Raw genomic sequence first — 23,977 nt, 5'->3', positions numbered from 1 at the left:
TGCTCTCTAGTAAACTTCCAGCTCAAATGTTCATTTTGGCTCTTGTTGCAGCTTTAAGTCTTGGGGCAGCTGTTTACCTATTTTGGCACTACTTCTCTAATTGTTTTTCGTATTTATTATTCTATTTCTATAAGCTGGAAGTGGTAAGGAGCTGGAAGTAAGAAAATGGACAGTTTGTTCACATTATCATCTTACTAAAAAAACATTAGACTCAGCTGGTGCATGCCAATACCATGAATATTATTAGTACATTAGTCATTGGGGGGGTCTCTTTCTGGGCATGCTTTCCATATTTCAATTCAGTGTACTATGGCAGCAGACGAGATGTTTATTATGTGAAATATGATTCTAGGGAAAACGTTTTTCTTCTTTGAAGAGAAAGTGGGTTGCTTTCTTTCTGGGTGAGAATTTGCCTCTTAGAACTCAAAAATATGACATTGAGCACTTGTGCATGAAGGGTAATATCATGTGCTGAAAACATCCCGCCATTAAACGGGAAAATATATAATCCACACATTTTACTTGTTAATACTTAGGCTCTGTCATGCACAGGTATTTGGTGCTTGTGAATGCTAATCTAGAGAACCAAAACATGACAGAAATGAGTCAACTAAGTCTTTAAGGCCATTTGGAAAATTCAATGGCACTATTTCCAGCTTTAAGTTTTTCAAAGACATTACTGTAGGGGTCCGACCTTCAAGCATATAATTTCTACTCTGCACTATATATAGCAGTCCGGGTTGGTCTTCTTGACTATGTTCCCTCACCATGGGACAATACGCAGAACAAATCCTGTTATGTTGAAAATTATGAAAAATGTATTTGCTCTTCGGCATTGTAATTCTAAATTGACAAGTCAATATTTTAAGTAAATTACCAGACTGTTCCTAGTCTTATTTTCCAGTAATATCTTAAGAAAAGTGTATTAAACAGAGTTGTATGAATACTATTTGATTGTAATGCAGAGTATTCTAAACTTTCATGTGACATTGTCTTTGCTTGTTTGCAGGAGTCTATGCAAGGAAGCTCTGATGAAACAGCTAACAGTGGGGAGGATGCCAGCAGCGGCCCAGGTAGCAGCAGTGGCCACAGTGATGGATCCAGCAATGAAGTGAATTCTAGTCATGCTAGCCAGTCTGCAGGTAGCCCGGGCAGTGAGGTGCATTCGGATGACATTGCAGATATTGAAGCACTTAAAGAGGAAGAAGATGAAGAAGATGATGAGGATGAAGCTGAAGAGGATGGAGTTCAAACCCCACAAAAAAATTGCAGAACTACTGAGCTGCAGAAAAGGAAGTTGGAATCACAAGCTGCAATTTGCCTGGTAGATTCTCGTGCTGGAGGAGATATAAATGACATAAGCCATAGGACAGACAAGGATAGGGTTTTTGAAGCAGAGTCTGTTCAGCCAGTTGACGATCGGATTAGAATGATAGATGCTTGCTCACACCCTGAAGATCCAGAATGTGATATGGCTGGTGAAATGACTGCTGCACATATCGATGCCTCTCAGGACTCTTGTCGTGCACGATCTGGGGATTTTCTTGGGGAAGCTATTGGAAATGAACTGTTCAACTGCCGAAGGTTCATTGGGCCGCACCATCACCACCACCACCACCACCATCACGATAGGTAGGCTTTTCTTTTTGTATTCTTTATTGAACACATTAAGTTTAAAAAAGTACTATTGTGTATTAGCTATTTTCTTACAAAGCTAGTATTGTTAATCAGCTGTTTTCTTAAAAAATGACATAATTATTAAAGGTACTTTTTTGGTGGCATGCTTTCCACCCCTATACCACAGTTAATTCAAGTACGTAGGGATATATTAGTTCTGCTATTCAGTTATGCAACATGCTTACAGCTTTGTGTTGAATCATTTGCACTTCTAGTACTGAATAGTGTATGTCTTCAGCATACCATTTCATTGTTTTGGCATCTCTGTAGACTCCACTTATTGTTAATCAGTTAGCCAGCTTATTAAGTCGTAGGTCCTGGGAAGTTAGATCTAGGGAGCGGGAGTATTTGATAGTATGCCATAGTTAGATTTGTAGTACTACAAGCTTTAAACTCACTTTTTTTATTCCAATATATTTTTAGGGGGTGACACCTATGCAATCCTATAAGGGACTGGAGAATTTGAACCCTCCACTTCTAACATCTGTCATTGAATTGAACAAGTTGATATGCATAACAGAGGTTAGGCCTTCAGCTTAATTTTCTTACTTTTAACTGCACACTGTGGTCGCATGAGGGCAGGGTGCAATGAGATTAAACCCTAGTCCAGATACAGTGTGCATATATGAGAGCAGTGAAGGCCATGTTTACTAGAATGGGGATTCTGAATGGCCACCTCCCTACCATTAGTGACATTGCTGCTTCCTCTCATTTGTCGAGGCTGAAAAAATAGTTCTCAGCCTATCACCGAAAGAGACGTTGAGCTTTATGGTCAGCCTCAATGTTCCCTCCCAATTAACATCCCTCACCTTTAATTTATTAGTTTAGTTAAACACATATATAATACATCCCTGTAACCATGTTGTACACGAAGACTGCATATAAGAAGATTCTCATATTTTTATGTTAGTTGCCGCAATAACAAAAGAAATGATAGACTTCATTCATTCTCAGGTGACGGGCAGGAGGTTTGAATCAGGAGATGAATAAGCATAGGTGTGGAGAAGGCCATGAATAATATAAATGAAAATTTCATAGGGAGTTTTTTTCTTTTTTCTTTTCTTTTGGAAGCACAAGAGGAGATTAATTTGATAGAAAAGTTGGAAAAATTGTCAGTAGTTGTCTGAAGGTTAATATTGCGTCCATTACTTATCGTTAATGGCGTTACTCCTAGTACTACTCCTTCGCCTTCCTTAATTACCATTGAGGCTCCTTTGCCTCACATAGACTCCTCTACTCTCTTTTTAAAAGAACCCCCGCCCATTCCTGTAAAGAAACAAGCCAAAGGCAACTCAGTTGTCTTGTACCGGGAAGGAGAGAACTGTAAGGAATGTAACGTGGATTTATGCCTAGCAGCCTGCAAAGTCACAGCCAAAGGACCAGGAACCCCCAGACCAGTCCAACCCCGCCGTTCAACCTCTAAGCCGTCAAGTACAGTCTCTGCAAGGATCCCCGGGAGAGACAAGGAAACACCAGAATAGCGGGATGGAGAGGAAGGACCCACTCCGTCCCTGCTGAAGCAGAGGAAACTAATTTGCACAAGGCCACTGGGGAGCGATCAAAATCATCCGAGCCCCCACCTGCCGGACCTGGAAAAGAAAGGATCGGATCAACTGAAAAGGGGGAAATGCATAGACCCTATGGTCATGGACACGTCAGACCGTCCACTACCCATGCCTGAGGACACAGAGACTGGGAGCAGAACTTCCCCACCTTCGCATTTTCCAGAGATGCAAATAAGTCCACAACTGGACGACCCCATTTCCGCACCAGACAAGGGAATAGAGACACCGAAAGGAGAAATCCCGGGAGGAAGGAATGACCCTGCTCAAGTGACCTGCCAGAACATTGTCCGTCCCCTCAATGTATGTGGCATGAAGAGACAGAACTGAATAAAGAGCCCACAAAAAAATCACCCGAGCAATTGGAATCAGAGAGCGGGACCTGGTCCCTCCCTCCCTGCCTATTGATATAGGACTTGGCCACCAAGTTTTCCGTCTGGACTAACACCGCCTCCCCTTGCAAGAGTGCTTGAAAATGCACCAGAGCTAGCTGGACCGCAGAAGCTCCCTCAAATTAGAGGACCTCTCCGATTCTCTCGGGGACCAAAACCCCGAACCTGCTCCGACCCCAGCCACTCCCCCCACCCTGATAGATTGACATCGGTCGTTAGTACCCCAGGCACCAGAGGAGACAAAGGAACCCTAATCTGTAGAGGAGCCAGCCCCATCCACCAACCCAACTCCAGGCGAATGAAATACGACACAGGAATGCGAGTCTGCAGAGTGCAAGGATCCAGAGACCACCGCAATAGCAACCAATTTACCAGAGAAAGATGAAACCTTGCCCAAGGAACCTAGAAAGATCACTGAAGCCAAGTGACCCTGTAGGCGTAACCACTGAAGCACCCTGGGAGCCACTTGAGACAGCACAGTGTTCACCTGAGCCTGAAGACCCCTCCATTTCCTTTCTGACACAGTCACCAACCCCTGCATAGTCAGAAATCGAGCCCCGATAAACACCAGGTCCTGGGAAGGCACCAAATCTGATTTCCCCCAGTTGATCAAGAAACCGTGACCCTGGAGGTCCCTCAAGACCCTTTCCACATGAAACCTCATGAGATCGGCACCTGGAGCTTAAATCAACAGGACGTCCAGGTAAGGATGTACAAACACCCCCTTACGCATGCAGAAGTGGCACGAGAGGAGCCAGTACTTCGTGAATACCCTGGGGGCGGACTTCAGCCCAAATGGAAGAACACAAAACTAAAAATAGTCCGGTCCTATTGCAAAGCGCAGAAACCTTTGGGAAGACACTGCGACAGGCACGTGGAGGTAAGCATCCGGAAGATCCAGAGACCCTAAAAAATCCCCTGGCAAAATGAGAGGAAGAATCTCCTGAATGGTCAACATCCGGAAGTGCACAGTCTTGATCCAAGAATTCACCCATCTGAGATTCAAGACTGGACGAAAAACCCCTGTCAGTTTTGGAACAGAACAGAATAAGTCACCTTTCCTTATTCGTCCACCGGAACCCTCCAAATGGCTCCTTTGAAAAGCAAAGATAGGACTCCCTCCACTAAAGCCTCCCGCCTGCCTTCTTCCACAGGTAAAGGAGTCTGATGAACCCCAGTGTCTGGAGGAACAAGATCGACCTCTATGGATTATCCATTCTCTACAATGTCCTAGACCCGCTGATCAGTGACATACTTTCTCCATTCGGACAGAAAATGTCTCAGTCTTCCTCCCACTGGCCACTCTCCAAAACCTTGATTGTCAGAAACCCTGCTTGGGAGCCCCCTTTGCCGATGGGACCGACCTCTTGGGAGAAAACCTAGGCTGAAACATACGCTTCTGGAAGAAGAGGACCGAGGAACAAACTTGGGAGATGACCTGGAGTGCGACTTTGACCCTTTGCCAGATGTGGCGCTTCCCTTATAAGGCAATGCATGCTTGCAATCCTTAAAGGCTTTATAAATCATTGCAGGCAATTGATCCCCAAACAGAGCCTGACCTTCAAAAAGAAGTATTAGGAGAGCCGCTTTCTCCCCAGGATCAGCCTTCCACTGCCGCAACCAAAGAGACTTGCATGCCCCAATCACCTCCCCAGAAGCCATAGCCAAAGAGCGCATAATACCCAAAGAAAAATCTGCCAATAAACGGGTCTGTTATTTCAAAACGGACAGTAATTCAGAACATTCCGACTCATCCTGCACAGCCACAGCAAGTTTTTCAAAGTCCTGAACAAAGGACTGCACAGAATAAGCCGATAAAAATACAAGCCAGAAGAGTCAAATTTCCAGCAGAAAAAGCAGTCTTCATACCAGAGTCCACCTTCTGATTTGTAGCATGAGAAAGAGTAAGGTCTTCCGGATTGACAGCTGTTTTACCAATCAAAGTAGCAAGCATAGAATCTAAACGCACAGGAGGCAGAGCATCCTCTCCCTCCAGCAAATACAGTTTTTGGAGAAAAAGCAGAACCTGGGCTTTGTCCACCTCTTTCCATTCCCGGAAAACCATGTCCCCACACAAGCCCCAGGAAAGGCATAGCAAATCGAGAAGGAGTCACATTTTGAGGAAATAAGGTAGAATCATCCCTTGCCATTTGAAAAGCAGGAAAGCCCAAATTGTCCTGTACATGAGCAGGAATGCTCCACACCTCCTCACGAGACACATATTTGCCCCCAGAAGAAGTAGAAGTACCATCCTCCTCTGAAGAAGAAGAACCAGCAGCCTCCTTGGAGGTGGGAGAAGCAGAGGTATGACCCAAACGGACAGCCTAGCCTGGAGAGCCTTGGAAACTGCCACCTCAATCATGTCTGGAACTATTTCACGAGACCTAAGAGGAGCAGCACCAGCCATATCAGTCCTGGCCACCATAGCAGACTGCAATGGCACAGAGCCCCCACCCCCCCATCCTCGGAAGAGAAAGAAATCCCTCTCCTGCATTTTGCATCCTTCTGCCCCGACATGATGGCACAAAAGAAATGCCCAACTCGACCTTAACTAGCTTAAAAAGGCCTAAAACACCTTCACAGATCACTAATCACAATGTAATCCCTAATAGGCTTTTCCATCAGTAAAACACCTGATTTTTTTTTTTTTAAACGTGGGCCCAAATGCCCACCTTACTGCCCAGAAAGGTAGAAATCAAGCTGCCGGGCGTTTGATGTGGTCCGCGATACTGTCAACCCAGAAGCACAGCCCCAGCAGAGCCGTCCGACTGCGTCAGACGACGCTGTAGGAAACCAGAACGAGGCAGCCACGCATGCCTCTGCCATGCCGTGCTGAGCGAGGGAAAACGGCACCAGAGGCACCGCGACCAGGACCGATGATGAAGACGACAACGCCCCCCTCAGCCACGCCAAAGAGGAGAGAAAAGGTAAGTCATACAAGGTGAGTAGACAAAGAAAAACAGGTGTGGGCGGGGGCTGGGGGTTCTTTTTAAAAGAGAGGGGAGGAGTCAAGGTGAGGCAAAGGAGCCTCATTGGTCATTAAGGAAGGCAAGGGAGGCATGTTCTTGCCTCTTAAACTAATGAGTCACTCATTTCAGCTTTACTAGTTCTGGGCACTGATCCTGACTGGATGCAGTAGGCACGTATGTATAGAGCTGTAGACTAGCTGTCTGGCTTTAGGTCCTGAGGGGTTGCATGGTGGAACGTGATGTGTATAAGTCCCTAGTAAAGTGCTCTACATGTGCTCAGGGCCTGTAAATTAAATGCTACTAGTGGGCCTGCAGCACTGATTGTGCCACCCACATAAGTAGCCCCTTAACCATGTCTCAGCCCTGCCATTGCAAGGCCTGTGTGTGCAGTTTCACTGCCACTTCGACTTAGCATTTAAAAGAACGTTCCAAGCATTAAACTCTCCTTTTTCTACATATGCCACCCCTAAGGTAGGCCCTAGGTAACCCATAGTGCAGGGTGCTACCAGGTAAAAGACAGGACATGTACATGTGTGTTTTATGTATCCTGGTAGTGGAAAACTCCTAAATGTGTTTTCCACTACTGTGACGCCTTGCTTCTTTTCATAGACTAGCATTAGGGCTGCCCTCATATACTTTTGAGTGGTAGATTCTGATCTGAAAGGGATAAACAGGTCATATTTAGTATGGCAATGGCCAGAATGGTAATAGAAGCTCCTGCTACTTTTAGAAAGTGAGCATTTCTCTGCACTTAAAACAATCTGTGCCTTACAGCCTGTCTCCAATCAACGTCTGGTCTGGGCTGGTTGACATCTCCTTTGTGCATTTCACCCAGACAACCACAAACACAGGACACTCAGTCACACCTGCATGCATCTGCATATTGAATGGGTCTTCTTGGGCTGGAAGGGTGGAGGACCTGATGCTTACATTTCAAAGGCCAATGGCCTGCCCTTACACAACGGACTGGCAAACACCCTACTGGGACCCTGACAGACAGGACTGCACTGAAAGGGGAACTTGCGCATTTCAAAACCATTGTTTGAAGTCTCCCCCACTTTAAAGGCATTTTTAGGTATATAAACCTGGGTCTCTGACCCCACCAGATTACACTTCTGGACCTACACCTGGACCCTGTCAGAGGAGCTGCCTGGCTGCCCAAAGGACTCATCTGGACTGCTTTGCTGAGAAGCACTGCTGCCCTGCTCTTGCCCTGCTGGCCTCTGCCTTGGCAGAGAAGGCCTCTGCCTTCCCCAAAAGTGCTCTCCAAGGGCAAGGATTGAGCTTGCCTCCTGTTTTCTGAAGTTGCAGGGCCAGAAATACTTAATCTCTTCAGGAAACTCCTTGTGCTTCGAAAATCACCACACTGCCTGCTGAAATCGACGCAGAGCCTGCCTTCTGACCAAGAAATCACTGCACAGCCGACCAGAACGATGCAGCCTGACCTCCCCAGTCAGAAAAGTTGATGCATCGTCTACCGGATTGACGCAGAGCCCGTGCCTTCTTCTAGTGTGTCAAGGATTTTCTCTGCATCGTCCCTGGGCGTCAAAATATCCCTGCTTCACATTGAGGAACCAAGACTGCGAAAAACAACTCAAACCCCTTGCAGCATGGATAGGAACGTTGCATTGTCTGTGTTGTGCTGGAAAATCCGGTGCACACCTTATTATTCCACACATCTCCTCCTCTGCGTTCTCCGTGCCCTGTTATTTTTGATGCATACTAGGTACTGTGTACAACAAAGAGACAGCTGTTTGTTTCTAAGGATTGAGATTCTTTTAAACCTTTCAAAAGTGATATTTCAATGTGTCCTTATTGGATCTTTGTCGTTTTGACCTTATTTTATTCAGATTAATATGATCTAATATTCTAAACCTGTGTGGTGTATTTTTTTAATGTTTTCGCTGTGTTACTCTATGACTTAATGCACAAATATTTCACACATTGCTTTCTAAGTTAAGCCTGACTGCTCAGTGCCAAGCTACCAGAGGCTGGGCACAGGATAATTTGGATTGTGTGCGACTTACCCCGACTAGAGTGAGTGTCCTTGCTTGGACAGGGGGCAACCTGGCTGCCAACCAAAGACCCCATTTCTAACAAAGAGAGAATCATGTCTCTGAGGAAGAAAGTGATAAGTCATCTCTGTCCTCTCAGAAGACTCCTAATAAAAGACATAAACAGGAATCCACTGCTCACGCTTCTGGTGAACCACCCAAAAAGGCATCCAAAAAGTTCTCTCAGGATTCTCATAGACGCAGCCTCCCTTAGTCTTCTCAAAGGAGTTGCCTATTTTCAAAAACTAATGAGTAGAAAACTGCTTCAAGATCACTAAAAAGGCCTTAGAAGTCGACCTCTGAACCTTCAATGCCACCACCTCAGATCAAACACACTTGCAAAGCCTTTATCAGCTCCACCGATGGACGGCTCATCGACGACTTCACCATTGACGAGAAAATCATCGTCGACAATCCAATCAACGACAAGGGCTATGACGACAGACTCAGCGATGTCTGCAGCAAAGACTATAAAAGTGTCAAATGCGGCATCTTCATGATTGACAACATCATCAGTTGCCAGCACACCTGTTTCATCAGTGCTGAAGATTCTTTCCTCGTTGATGCTCCCGTCGACAGCGTTCCCACCAGTGAAGAAGCTGCCGTCGATGATGACAATCCTGTTGACAATGACCCCGTCAGCGACGATACCACAGATGACGCCTCCGTCTACGAGCAGCGATCTTTTAACAGTACTTAACCCGTTGAGGGCACCACTAACGTCGGTGAAGAAAATGGGGCTTCTTTAGATTCCATCATCGATGACCTTGACAACTGTATAACCTCTCCAAAAATAAAAAGCCAAAAGATAATTACTCCGGCACACACATCACTAAGTAAATTGCCTTCATTATTGCCCTCCCGCTGGATGAAGACTTAGATGAGGACAGCATTTTTGGTGCTGCACTTGGTCCATCACACGTAAATATAAAACGCCATGAGTGTTCTGATGAGGGAGAAGAATATGAACAACATTACTGTGAATCCCAAGCACACTATCAGCAACCACAGCAGTACCATGAAAAAAATGTATGTACTCAATCAACGTTGGTGACGGATCTACAAACAATGCTGTCAGACTTCAGAAAGAGATTTCCTCCAGTTATAGCTCCTGCTTAGCGCATCCCCGCTCCACCTCCATCTTCAGGACCCACACACCAATTGCCTTATTCCCTGCTGTAGGAAAGTCACTCTTTTTGGCATAGGTACCCCCACTTTTTGCCTGTTATCAGTGTGCTATGCTTTTCTCACTGGGATCCTGTTAACCACTGACTGTGCTCTTTCCTCCAAGTTTGGTTGCCTTGGGACCGTTTACACCCCCCAATTGGCATACTGGTGTACCCTTGTAAGTCTAATATATGGTACTCATGTACCCAGGGCATTGGTACACCAGAGGTCCCCCATGGGCCGCAGCATGTATTATGCCATCAATGGGAACCCATGCAAAATGTGTCTGCAAGCCTACCATTGCAGCCTGTGTGAAAAGGAGCATGCACCCTTTCACTACTGGTCACTATTCCAGGTCACTGTAAGGCACACCCATGGTAGGGCTTTTCAGCCCAAAGGGCAGGACGCAGGTTCCTGTGTGTGAGGGCACCCATGCATGAGCAGAGATGCCCCCACAAACTCCAGTTCCAATGCACTGGCTTCGTGAGTGCGGAGAAGTAATTTTACCTGTGTACTTACCACAGGTCACTTATGGTCCAGCTACATAGTGGTAAGTCCGAACATAGGCATGTTTGGTATCAAACATTCCGGAATCATACCCAAATACTAATGCCAATATTTATTGCATAATTTCATGCACTCTGGGGACTCCCTAGAGAACCCCCCTAATATTGCTCCTACCAGTCTTCCAGGGTTTGCGAGTAGCCCATGCGGCTGCATTCCCTCAGACCGATTTCTGCCCTCGGTTGCTTGATTATCTCAAGCAGGGGAAGGCAGAACAAAGGATTTCCTGTTGAGGAGGAGATGCAGTACCCTCTCCACTGGAAATAGGTGTTACAGGGCTGGGGACGAGTACTCTCCCACACCATCGGATTGCTTTGAAGGGCACATTTGGTGCCTTCCTTGCATAATACGGTATGCACCAGTTCAGGTAACCCCAGTCTCTGCTCTGGCACTAAACTACTCAAAGGAAAGGGGAATGACCACTCCCCTGTCCATCACCTCCCCAGGGGTGGTGCTTAGAGCTTCTCCAGGTGGACACTCATTTCTGCCACCTTTGAGACAAGATGTGAAGAGGCCCCAGGGATCATTTGGTTGGTCAGGACAGGTAACTGAAGTCCTTGACCCCTTCTGATAGGTGGTCACCCTGCAGAGTGACCAAGCCCCCTGTTAGGGCTATTTAGGGACCTCCTTGCTGATGGGTCCCCGGATTCGGCGTGCAAGACTCCACCAGGACTCCTCTGCATCAACCTCTTGTGCTCCTGGCCACCTGAACCGCTGCTGGACTTCATAGGAACCCAACAAGCCTGCAATTCCCAAGATGACCTTGCCTTGCAACATTGTTTCTCCAGCTTCTTCCAGCAATTGCAACATTTCCACAGCTATGCATCCTTTGGGGTTGGCAAGACTTCAGCTGCACCAAAGAAGCAAGAAGTAATCTCCCTTGGAGTGAAGGAGTCGCTCACCCGCATCCGCAGGCACCAAAGACAACGGCAACCAGCTGCTGGGATCTGATCTCCACTGAAACTGCGTGGATCCTCCAACACAGGTGGTGATTATGAGTGGTCCTATTGGTCCTCTGTGCCTTCTGTTCCACTTTGGAGATGGTGAGCCCTTGCCTCTCCCTGCAGGACAGAATCCCTGTGCACTACCAATCTTGCAACAACCAAGACTTGTTGACTCCTGCTCTGAGGGATCTTGAGGCTCAGTGGAGCCCTGGCCTCCAGCATTTCAGCCTTGCAAGTACACTCTCCTCTCTGCTGCTGCAGGAACGTGGGACTACTCCCCAGGTGTGCTGACTGGGCTTCACAACAACTTGCTATGCCTGCTGCCAGTAGGTTGCTTGTGTAGGTTACAACTGTTTCTGCTGGCTCTCCTGACTGCTGAGGGTCAGCCCATACTTCCCTCCAAGGGTCAAGTCCCAAGGGTTGTTGGTGGACCTCCTGACCACTGACCGGACTGTGACCTGGTGACTGGCGTGGTATGCTTTTGCACGACTTCAGGTACTCCTCTGCAGCTTGTGGGCTCCACGGCTGACCTTCATTTTCCACCACTGATCCGGATCTTCTCCCACAGAATAATGGGTAATGGCTCCTGCCCCACCTGAACACTCCTGCGTGGACTGGACTTTGCCCCCTTCTTTTGCAGGTAGTCTTCATCCGGAATCCACTGTTGGGTTCCCTGGACTTGCTCTATGGGAAGACCAGGTAACTACCTCCGCTCTACTGGTCACTAGGGGGTCATCTATTTACTCATTTCTTGACATTCCAAGTTCTCCCAGCTCCCTACTAACTACTCCACATACTTGGGTGGGGGACCCAACTTTGCATTCCACTATTTTAGTATATGGTTTTCCCCACCATAGGGCTCTATCTATTTTCTGCTATTTCTTGCTAATACGTGTTGTTTTTCTATGCTAATTCCTAACACTTATCATGTATATGTAGGGTATACTTACCTCCACTTGTAAGTAATTTGGTTCAGTGTTACTGTAATAAAGTACCTTTATTTTTGCAACACTGTGGTTCCTTTCATGTGAGATAAGCTGCTGTGTGACTACTGTGGTATTGCAAATGCTTTACACTCCTCCTAGATACGTCTTGGCTGCTTACCAGAGCTGCCACTAGCGAGACATGGCTTCCTAGACACTGTTCACTAACTAATAGGGGTTGCCTGGACCTGGTATAAGGTGCAAACACCAAAGGTGTCCACCACACACCAGGCCAGCTTCCTACATCCGCAGTTGCCACATTCTCCACCGATAACACAGTTAGATAACCTTACATCATCTGAGGAAGAGAGAAAGTAAAGGGAATTGCAGGACTTCCATGATCAATGGGGTGATTATGTTTTACGAACACCCTCGTCATCTTCACCAACCCTAATTGACTATCCACCAGAAGATAGAGGGGGTTTCCACAATATCTTAGAAAGGGCAGTGCTTCGATTTGGCCTTCCAATTCCAGCAAAACAAAAGAATTGTTTCCTTTATGATTTCAAAGAACATTTTAGCAAATCTGTCAGAGCCATGCCTATTATTGATAACATTTGGGAAGAAGGCATGAAAGTAATGCGCAAATCAGCCTTGGTTCGAGCCGTGTTGCCCCTGCTTGATTAAAAAATCAAGGCCCCTGAGGACGCTCCAGCCTGAATTAAAGGAGAGTAAAAAAAACATCTTAATGGATGGGGACTGCACATCTTCTGAAGCCATGGACTGTGCAATGGATATCGCTATTACTGAGTTCAGGCAATAGGCTGGAGCCTCTGTTTTATGCTGTCGAGGTTGGCTTAAAGCTACCTCACTCAGGCCTGAGGTGCGAACCAAAAATACCAGATCTACCCTATGATGGACAAGCTTTGTTTGGAAAGCATGTCCAGGATGCTCTCCAAGCAATTAAGACAGACCGAGACACGGCCAAGTCCCTTGGCACATTCAAGTATAAAAAGTTGCCCTTTCGTGAAGTGAAGTACAGGTATCTTATATACGTGTATAACTGCAATACCGTTATCCAACATACTGTGCTTCAACCCAACAATATCGAAACCAATATCAACAAAGGCAACCGCCATCGATGGCCTATGTCAGACCTCCACCTAGAGGAAAAGCTGGACGACAAGATAAGGGCACGAACCGTCAACAATTACCTATTACAGGCGCAGACTACTTGCCTTGCTGTTACTACTAAACTAGCAGGAAGAATAGCCCATATTCTAAACCCCTGGAGGCAGATAACAGATCAGTGGGTTCTAGACCTAGTCAGATTTGGACACCTACTGGAATTCATGCAGACACCGCCTCCAACGCCGCCACATCCTTTTCTGCAAAAACATCTGTGCATTCTCAAAGGAGAAGTCAACAACATGATCAAGAAAGGGGCTATAGAAAGAGTACCCCTATCAAAGAGAGGGAAGGGTTTCTACTCATGTTTCTTCTTAAAACGAAAGGCAATGGAAATCAATCTTGGATTTAAGGAACCTCAACAAATATCTCAAAAGCTATCTTCTTGGATGGTCACATTGCAAAATTTGCTATTGCTCCTCAACAGAGGAGACTATGGGCCTGATTCTAACTTTGGAGGACGGTGTTAAACCGTCCCAAAAGTGGCGGATATACCACCTACCGTATTACGAGTCCATTATATCCTATGGGACTCGTAATACGGTAGGTGGTATATCCGCCACTTTTGGGACGGTTTAACACCGTCCTCCAAAGTTAGAATCAGGCCCTATATGTCATGGCTAGACCTTCAAGATGCATATTTTCAGATTCCTATCCATCCAAGACACAGGAGGCTCCTCAGGCTACAGTAATTGGCAGCCACTGTCAGTTTCGAGTACTACCCTTCGGTCTCAATTCAGCTCCTCGAATCTTTACGAAATGCCTCTCCCCGGTATCAGCGTTCCTCAGACAGCAACATCAAGCCTTACCCTACCACGACAACTGGTTAGTCAAAAAGTCAGCAAGAGAATCCACCATGGCTGGCAAATGCTTGTTGAGCGACTTAGGACTCGCACTCAATCTGACAGTCATCTCTCCATCCATCGCAGCAGCTAACATTTTTAGGAGCAGTACTAGTCACAAACATAAACAGAGCATACCCCACAGACGACAGGCTGCAAAAGCAAACTTGCAAAGATAATACAAAAAAGTTGGCCATTTTCCATTCGCCTTTACAAATCTCTTCTGGGCATGATGTCTTCCTGCATTCATCTAATACCCCACTGCCGGCTACATGTGTCCACTTCAGGAATAGCTGGACACCTAATGGGCACAAGAGATGGGAAGTGTCGAGGACATCGTCAAAGTCACGCCGACAATAGTCAGTTTGCTATCTTGGTGGACGCAACCAGTGAATCTGTCAGTCGGCCTACTATTCTTGACTCCACCCTCACTTCTGGTGATTACCACAGACACTTCCTTAGATGACTGGGGAGCGTTTTTTCAAGACCTCTAGATCAGTGGGAAATGGTCACTTTCCCATCAGGACCTTCACATCAGTGTACAATAAAGGGCAGTAAGTACACCTTTCTCTGCAAGTACTCCTTCACAAGATTTGACAACCCTCAGTGTTTGTAAAACAGACAACACTACAACGATGCACTATATGAACAAACAAGGTGGCACTAGATCTCACCTATTATCCCAGGAAACTAAGTTAATCTGGAGATGCTGCATTCATCACAAGATAGATCTGATGACAGTACACTTACCCGGGATGCAAAACAACTTAGCAGGCACTTTGAGCAGGCTCAAAACATTTTGTCAGAAGAGGGAACTGGACCAGCACACACTGAATTAAATACTACTTCAGTGGGGCAAACTAAATCTCGACCTCTTTGCGACTCCTCCCAGCGCGAAATGCCAATTCTTCGCTAGTTGGCATCCCAATCCGGGCTCATGGGAGAATGCATTTTTGATTGTATGGTCCGGTGTATTTGCTTACTCATTTCCTCCAATTCCTCTCCTTCCAAAAGTCATAAAGAAGATAAAAGCTGAGCACTGCAAGATGATACTCATAGACCAAACATGGCTGTGCCAGCACAGGTTTGCAGAGTTTCTCACCCTTTCAATACAGTGTCTCATTCAACTCAGACCGACTCCATCGTTATTAATGATGAACCAGGGTCAAGTTCAACATCCAGACCCCGTCTCTTCAGTTAGTTAGCAGCCTGGCTCCTGAGTTCCACAAATTAGGACACCTACACATTCCCTCAGACTGTAGGGACATTCTAGCCAGGGCAATAGCAGACAGTACTAACAGAACATATTGTTTAAAATGGAAAAGGTTTTGCATATAGTGTCAAACATCAGATATTCATCCCATCTCCTCGTCACCTGGACAGGTTTTTATTTACCTACTACACATGCCTCAGTTGGGCTTATCGCACTCCTCTATAAAGTGCATCTTTCAGCCATTTCTTGCTTAAGGAGATTACCCAAAATGCTATCTCTGTGGTCTGTGAGACTCATTAAATAATTTCCTAAAGGGTTATATCGAACAGTCAAACTGATAAAGCGTTCACCGCTGTGACAGCTAAATACTGTTCTTTCACAGCTAATGAAACCATCTTTTGAGCCTATCCACAAAGCGGATATAAAGTTCTTCTCCTGGAAAGTAGCTCTACTTCTCGGCTAGATGAGTGAGTGAAATCCAAGCTTTCACCACCCAGGAACCTTTCCTTCAATTTAAGAATGATAGGGTTATACTGCGCACTAACCCGAAATTCATTCCTATAGTCCCATTGAACTTCAGTTTTAATGAGCCTGTAGTTCTGAAGTCTTTTTACCCAAATCCTCAGACATTGGCTCAGAGGGCATTGCTCTTTCTAGATATTAAAAGGTGCTTAAAGCTTTATCCAGACAGAAAATGTTTTTTCCTAAATCAAACCAGCTCTGCATAGCATGTAGCGCACCTAGAAAGGGTTTTCCCCAGGCTAAACAAAGTATTTCCCGATGGATCCTAGCACTTCTCTCTTCTATCACCAGAAAGCTGGCAGACCTTTGCATGCAAAAGTTAGAGCTCATTTCTCAAGTGCCATGTTCACATCCATGGCGCTGTTTGCTGGAGTCTCATTACCAGATATGTACCGAATAGCGACCTGGAAGAGAGCTCATTACTTCACTCAGCACTACTGCTTGGATTAAGCAGTCTTTAAGGAGGCAGCATTAGGTCAAGCGGTTCTACAGCACCTGATTCAATAAAGGTGCGACATTTTCTTCCATCCCGCCAACCGCTTAATTACTACTTGCATTTTATCCTAGATTTTGAAACGTACATATGTATAGAGACAAAATGATATGTATTTTTTCTTTTTTAAAGCAAATGTGCAAAAAAATTTGCTCAATGCTACTATCTACTCTGATAAGGCAGCACCAAACTTACACCCTCAGCGGCACAGCAGCAGCAGGGTGCAGAGTGCCAACACAGCGTCGGGCCCACAGTGTTGTTTGATGGAGGAGATCAGTTTCAGAAACAGGCTGCAGGCTGTAGGAGGCTGGCCTGGCTTATAGTGGATACCTTGTGGTTCTTACACCCTGTGCCAGGTCCAGTTATCCCTTATTAGTAGAATAGAGGTGTTTCTAGCAGCTTAGGCTGATAGAAGGTAGCTACGGCAAAGCAGCTTAGGCTGAACTAGGATACATGCAAAGTTCCTACTATACCACTTATATCATATAGCACAATATCATAAGAAAGCACAATAGTCAGAGTTACTAAAAATAAAGGTACTTTATTTTTATGACAATATGCCACAAGTATCTCAGTGAGTACCCTCAGTTAGAAGGTAAGTAATATACACAAGTCATGTGTACACCAACCCAAAACAGGTAAGTAATAGTAAGAAAAGTAATGCAAACAGTGTAGAATTACAATAGGATGCAATAGGTGAATATAGTTCTAGGGGCAACACAAACCATATACTCCAAAAGTGGAATGCGAATCACGAATGGATCCCAGACCTATGGGAGCTTGTAGAGGGTTGCTGGGACTGTAAGAAAGCAGTCAGGGTGTCCAAGACACCCCACCCCAAGACCCTGAAAAGTAGAAGTAAAGTACCCCTACTACCCCAATAGGACACAATAGTCGTTATAGGGGGATTCTGCAAGAACCACAAACTCCAGCAAAGCACTGAAGACGGATTCCTGGACCTGAGGACCTACAAGGCAAGGGGGGGGCAGGAGCCCAGGAAACCATGGATGAAGGTGCAAGAAGGCTGCCTCCGGGTGGAAGAAGCCAAGGATTCTGCAACAACGAAAAGGGCTAGGAACTTCTCCTTTGGATGGAAGATGTCCCACAGCGTGCTGGATGTTGCAGAAGTGTTTCCACACAGAAATACCGCAAACAAGCCTTGCTAGCTGCAAGGGTCGCGGTAGAGGATTTTGGGTGCTGCTGGGGACCAGGAAGGACCAGGATGTCGCCCCTTGGAGGAGGAGACAGAGGGGCCGCTCAGCAACTCAGAGAGCCCACGCAGAAGCATGCAGCACCTGCAGAAGTACCGGAGCTGGCTCAGAGTCACAAAGGAGGGTCCAATGACGTCGGAGTCCAACTCAGAGGGCTGAGCACTGCAGGACAGAGTGCTGGGGACCCAGGTTAGGATGTGCACAAAGGAATCCTTGGAGAAGTGCACAGAAGCCGGAGCAGCTGCAAATCACGCAGTACACAGGTTTGCAGTCTAGCGTGGGGAGGCAAGGACTTACCTCCACCAAACTTGGACTGAAGGATCACTGGACTGTGAGGGTCACTTGGATATAGCTCCTGTGTTCCAGCTAACCCGCTCATCGAGATGAGAGGGGACCCAGAGGACTGGTGATGCAGAGGTTTGGTGCCTGCATTAGCAAGGGGAAGACTCTGTCAACCCACTGGAGATTTCTTCGGGATTTCCAGCACAGAGTGAAGGCAGACAGCTCTCAGAGCATGCACCACCAGGAAGCAGTCGAGAAAGCCGGCAGGATTAGGCGCTACAATGTTGCTGGTAGTCATCTTGCTATTTTGTTGCGGTTTTGCAGGCGTCCTGGAGCAGTCAGCGGTCGATCCTTGGCAGAAGTCGAAGAGGGAAGTGCAAAGGAACTCTGGTGAGCTCTTGCATTCGTTATCTGAAGAATACCCCAGAGGAGAGACCCTAAATAGCCAGAAAAGGAGGTTTGGCTACCAAGAAAGGAGGATTGGCTACCAAGAGAGGTAAGAGCCTATCAGAGGGGGTCTCTGACATCACCTGCTGGCACTGGCCACTCAGAGCATTCCAGTGTGCCCCTAACACCTCTGTTTCCAAGATGGCAGAGGTCTGGGACACACTGGAGGAGCTCTGGGCCCCTCCCTTGGGAGGTACTGGTCAGGGGAGTGGTCACTCCCCTTTCCTTTGTCCAGTTTCACGCAAGAGCAGGGCTGGGGGATCCCTGAACCGGTGTAGACTGGCTTATGCAGAGATGGGCACCATCTGTGCCCATCAAAGCATTTCCAGGGGCTGGGGGAGGCTACTCCTCCCCAGCCCTTCACACCTATTTCCAAAGGGAGAGGGTGTAACACCCTCTCTCAGAGGAAATCCTTTGTTCTGCCTTCCTGGACTGGGGCTGCCCAGACCCCAGGAGGGCAGAATCCTGTATGAGGGGTTGGCACGAGCTGCAGTGGAAACCCCGGAAAGGCAGTGAGGCAGTACCCGGGTTCTGTGCTAGAGACCCGGGGGATCATGGAATTGTCCCCCCAATACCAGAATGGTATTGGGGGGACAATTCCATGATCTTAGACATGTTACATGGCCATGTTCGGAGTTACCATTGTAGGTAGTGACCTATGTATATTGCAAGCGTGTAATGGTGTCCCCGCACTCAAAAAGTCCGGGAATTTGCCCTGAACGATGTGGGGACACCTTGGCTAGTGCCAGGGTGCCCACACACTAACTTGGCACCCAACCTTCACCAAGTGAGGGTTAGACATATAGGTGACTTATAAGTTACTTATGTGCAGTGAAAAATGGCTGTGAAATAACGTGGACGTTATTTCACTCAGGCTGCAGTGGCAGGCCTGTGTAAGAATTGTCTGAGCTCCCTATGGGTGGCAAAAGAAATGCTGCAGCCCATAGGGATCTCCTGGAACCCCAATACCCTGGTTACCTAGGTACCATATACAAGGGAATTATAAGGGTGTTCCAGTGTGCCAATGAGAATTGGTAAAATTAGTCACTAGCCTGCAGTGACAATTTTAAAAGCAGAGAGAGCATAAACACTGAGGTTCTGGTTAGCAGAGCCACAGTGATACAGTTAGGCACCACACAGGGAACACATACAGGGCACATACTATGAGCACTGGGGTCCTGCCTAGAAGGATCCCAGTGACACAAGGGCTATAACCAAAATACATACAGTGAAAATGGGTGTAACATGCCAGGCAAGATGATACTTTCCTACACAGGCTCTGGCCAGGAGGACAGGCAAGGACAGCCCCCAGGTGCCCCCAGGTAAGTACAGATGCCAGGGGTCATTGGTATACCGAAGGTTCAGCTCCACAATGCCCCGGGCCTCCTGGTGCAGGGGTGTCTTTTCGTGTTGGAAACAGCTTATCGTGCAGGTCAGAGGGAGTTCTCGGATTGAGGCTGCAGGCGTCGCAGTGGAGTCAGACAGGTGTCACCCCATGGTGGACTCTTGGGGAAAATCACAGGATCATTGGGCCATTTGGACTCTGGCCATAGACGTCGGGTATATAGGTGGATCCAGAGGCGGTTCCGCAGTTCCTTAGGCAGACTACTACTTCTTTGGAGTTGATTTCTTTTGGACAGGTCCTCTCTTCTTGGGAGATCTTGGTCTTTATTGAAGGCAGGTGGGCCTCCCAAGGCTTTGGAGTTCGCTGGGCTGGGGACAAGTATTCTTTTCAGTGCAAGTTCTTTGAGGGCTGCAACAGGCTGGTAGGGTTGGGGCCAAGTCAGTCTCTGCTGGCGCAATTTCTGTGGTGTCCTGCTTTTCTTAGGTCGACAGGAATCTGAGTTCTAGGGTTCAGTGGTACCACCTACACACTGAATTTAGGGGAGTTACAAGGAGTGCCAGGTGGTAGCCAATGGGCTCCTCACCTTTAGGGTGACTACACTATTGGCCTGATTCCTTCCACACAAGATGGAGGAATTTCAAAAGTGGTGTCCACTTCAGCTTGTCCACCTTAGGGATGGGACTGGCATGAAGTGGGGCACTATTCCTAATGTTCACCTACTATGTCTGAGAATCAACAAAGACATAGCAGTGGCATATCTGCTCATGCAGGTATGGCCTCACATGTAATATAAAGCACCCTGCCTTTAGGGCTGGAAGGCCTGCTAGAGGGGTGCCATAGATATTGCCTTCAGTGTAAAGGGGACAGGGCGCATATGTCAGAATCTCGGTCTTCCTGTCACATGAAGTCTCATTCTCGTCTGACATCCCTTTGCGGGGCTGTCGAGGAGTCACTCTCATGGCCACCGTTGTTAGGTGTTGGGACAATCCGCTCCCTTAATTGAGTTGACTTCAGATCCCTTAATTGATATACTCAATCAAAGCCATGTTGGGGTTGAGCCAGTGCTTCATTTTAACAAGCTGTTACATGATGTCTAGTTGGGTGCTTGGGCTAAGCCTGCCACAGGGGCCCCTGTTGACTAGGATATATCCCACAGGCACCGTCCTGCCCCTGGTGATCCGCCTTGTTTGTTCAGACATCCTACTACTCACAGTTTAGTGGCACAGGCCACTTTAACTTACCCTGATATAGAGTACCTCCCCTGTACTCCTGATAGTGTCCAGGGGTCTAGATGTCTGTGGTAGGCATATCTTTTCATCCACAAGTTCTGTTCTACGTTCTATGAACACGTCTTGTGTTCCTGGGCATTTCTCTCATTCATTATGGAACTCTTTAGCGAACAGTTTACCCTTGCTTCCAGATAAGGTCGGGAGCATTCTTACTCCTTTAATTCAGGAAGAGTGGAATGCAGCTAAATTAATAATTTCACTGCGGCATGGATTCCACTGACTCTGTGGGTGTAGCTATGTCTTCCTCAGTTGAGCTCTGTCGCCGTGCCTGGTTATGTACCTCAGGGTTCTCAGAGCTATTCCAGTCCACATTACTAGACATGCCATTTGATGCTGCACATTGCTTTGGTGCACAGGCTGACTCGGCCTCATGACGTTTTTGAGACAGAAGGGGTGGGGAAATTAGTTAACTTCGTTTCTGTCTCTATCCTTTGACTGTATCTTCACTACTGAGCTCTTACTTGTTCTTCAGTGTTCTTCACGTCCGTCTTGCTTCTGCAGAGCTGTGAGGCTTTCAGTTATCCTGTTATGCTTTATTGGAATGCCTTGTTGGTGTTCCTTCTTGCTAGGTGCTGATTTTCCCTGGCTTGCCATTGCGATATTGTGGTGCTCTAACACCCTATGGACTTTTCAGTACCTGAAGTTCAAGGCTACATTAAGGATCTCTGCTTCAAGTTTTGTCAATGTTGCTCAATTAGAGGTTATCATTTATAGCCCAGCTGACGTAAGGTGGTATTGTTTGCTTCATTCTGTAGACAAACTTATGCTTAAGAGTTGTTAACTGTCTGATATATATCATACTCTAAGTGGAGTATTTACATCCTATGCCAGTATGCTAAAGAGCACTTATATCTGGTTTCACCTTTAATGTTTTTTTTACTCATTTCTCCTATAGCTGACCGTTAGTTTTTCGAACTTTTTCATTTGTACCATTTTACTAAAATCCCTTATAGGGAACTGGGGACATTACCAACTCTTTGGGTTTTCTGTACCACTGAGAGTATTGGTTACTCTGCCCTCTTGTATTGTCAAATAGGTTAACTGTTGTGATTAACTTTTGACGGGTACATTTATCTTTTTCCTGTGATATTACACTCTAGTAAAGGATTTTCAGACTTTCCTTGTTGCCTTATAGGGTTCTGTTACGTATTCCTTGCAGTTTATGTATTTTCTACACTTTGGTGTAGTCTTTTCTATAATGTTGAAATGGTCTTTTCACATTCTTATTTCTTTTCCTGGCTTTGAGCAGTCCTTAATATGTCGGCATAGAGATGTATCGCTTTGTCAATTTTGCTTAGTCCATCGTGCAGACTTCTTGTTATTGACCTCTTTGGAGTTTTTCTAACATTTGTTGCACTTGTGTGCAAGACTTTCTTCCTTTTAGAAGGATTTTGACCCTTTTCAGGGTTGCTTCTTCTCTATGAGGTTATTATATCTGTCATATTTGGTAAGGTTTGTTAGTGATGACTCATATAGGTAGAATTGCTTTAATTTCATGTGAGTCTATTGTTGTTGTTAAGTTCACACTTGAAGGTGTATTGTTATTAGATGTTTTTGGTAATTCTGGACTGTTTCTTTTCCTTAGAATCTAGCCAGTTTGATAGTTTTCATCATTGAGGACTTTTCTACTACATCCTTTGATCCTTTATGGATTTCTGTTTTAACTTCTATAACGAGACCCTTTTTGTTAATATATTAAAAAATAAAGTGAAATCACATCAAGTGATCGATATATATACATCTGTGGGTGTTATATATGTGTGTATGTATATGTGCACATGTATACGTGTGTGTGTGTATATATGTTCGATGGCATGTGTAGCTGCAGATACACATGCTGTGCAAATGTCTGCCATCTACTGTTGAGCTCGGAGTGTTACAAGTTGTTTTTCTTCGAAGAAGTGTTTTCGAGTCACAGGATAAGAGTGACTCCTCCTCTTCGGCTCCATTGCGCATGGGCATCGACTCCATGTTAGATTGTTTTCTTTCCGCCATCGGGTTTGGATGTGTTTCCTTTCGCTCCGATAGTTCGAGTCAGAAAAGTTTCAAAACTCTCTATTTCTCGTTGGTATTTTCGATTGCGTTCCATCTTCTATCAACACTTCAGTACCGTCGGATCAAACATCTTTACTCTCCCTTCGGGGCGCCTGCGCCCAACTCTGGCCTAGTCGGGCCAACCGCGTGGAAGCCTCATGGACCGGACTCCATTCAGCTTTTGCCCTCGGTGCCACGCTAAATTCCCTTACACAGACCAACATCTCGTCTGTAATCTCTGCCTTTCCCCAGACCATGGAGAAGAAAATTGCGAGGCCTGTAGATCCTTCTGTTCCAAGAAAATGCTCAGAGACAGAAGAGCACAGAGACTCGAGATGGCATCCAAAAGCACTGATCATCTCGACGTCGAAGAGGAGGAGGAGATCATGCAGACTGCTGTCGGAGGAGGACAGATCGGTCACGGCAGGACAGCACGTGAGTACGCCTGCCCCTGTCCCAGCCAAGCCCAAACATAAGGCCTTGGGGATGCCACTGCCGGAAGGCCATGGCTCAACCCGAAAAAAGACCTTCGGTGACCAACCCACAACTTCGGCACCGAAAAAGGCCACTCCTCTCTAGCCATCGGACTCGAGCCGAAGCTCTGTCTCCGAGCGCAGCAAACATCACTCTTTTGAGTTCAAATCTCAAAATAGTTTTCGGAGCCGAAACCATCCTTAACACTGACTTTTTCGATACCGAAAAAACCAGCTTCGGAGCCGAAAAAGCCTATTTACACAGAGGAGCATGTACTTCCACAGGCACTTAAAGCCATAAAGCTACTGAGGGAGACTCACAAATGGAGGCAATGGATGAAAGGCAAGCCAGGATTCACATCCATAAAGAGACTGGCAGAATTTAA

At 46.4% G+C, this 23,977-nt stretch overlaps 1 protein-coding gene across 2 annotated transcripts in view; it reads left to right on the top strand.

Moving 5' to 3' along the window:
• The window catches only part of USP34 (ubiquitin specific peptidase 34), a 1,940,069-nt gene that overhangs the window by 223,539 nt on the left and 1,692,553 nt on the right, over nt 1-23,977 (top strand). For both annotated transcript variants that reach the window (XM_069234398.1, XM_069234397.1), the window contains one exon: nt 1,010-1,632. In XM_069234398.1, the coding sequence (XP_069090499.1) occupies nt 1,010-1,632 (623 nt within the window). The remainder of the gene's footprint in view (nt 1-1,009; nt 1,633-23,977) is intronic.

The sequence above is a fragment of the Pleurodeles waltl genome, chromosome 5, assembly GCF_031143425.1.
Source record: "Pleurodeles waltl isolate 20211129_DDA chromosome 5, aPleWal1.hap1.20221129, whole genome shotgun sequence".
Classification (NCBI taxonomy): domain Eukaryota; kingdom Metazoa; phylum Chordata; class Amphibia; order Caudata; family Salamandridae; genus Pleurodeles; species Pleurodeles waltl.
Note: the sequence above shows the minus strand (reverse complement) of the source record. Positions and strands in the feature narration are given on the sequence as shown.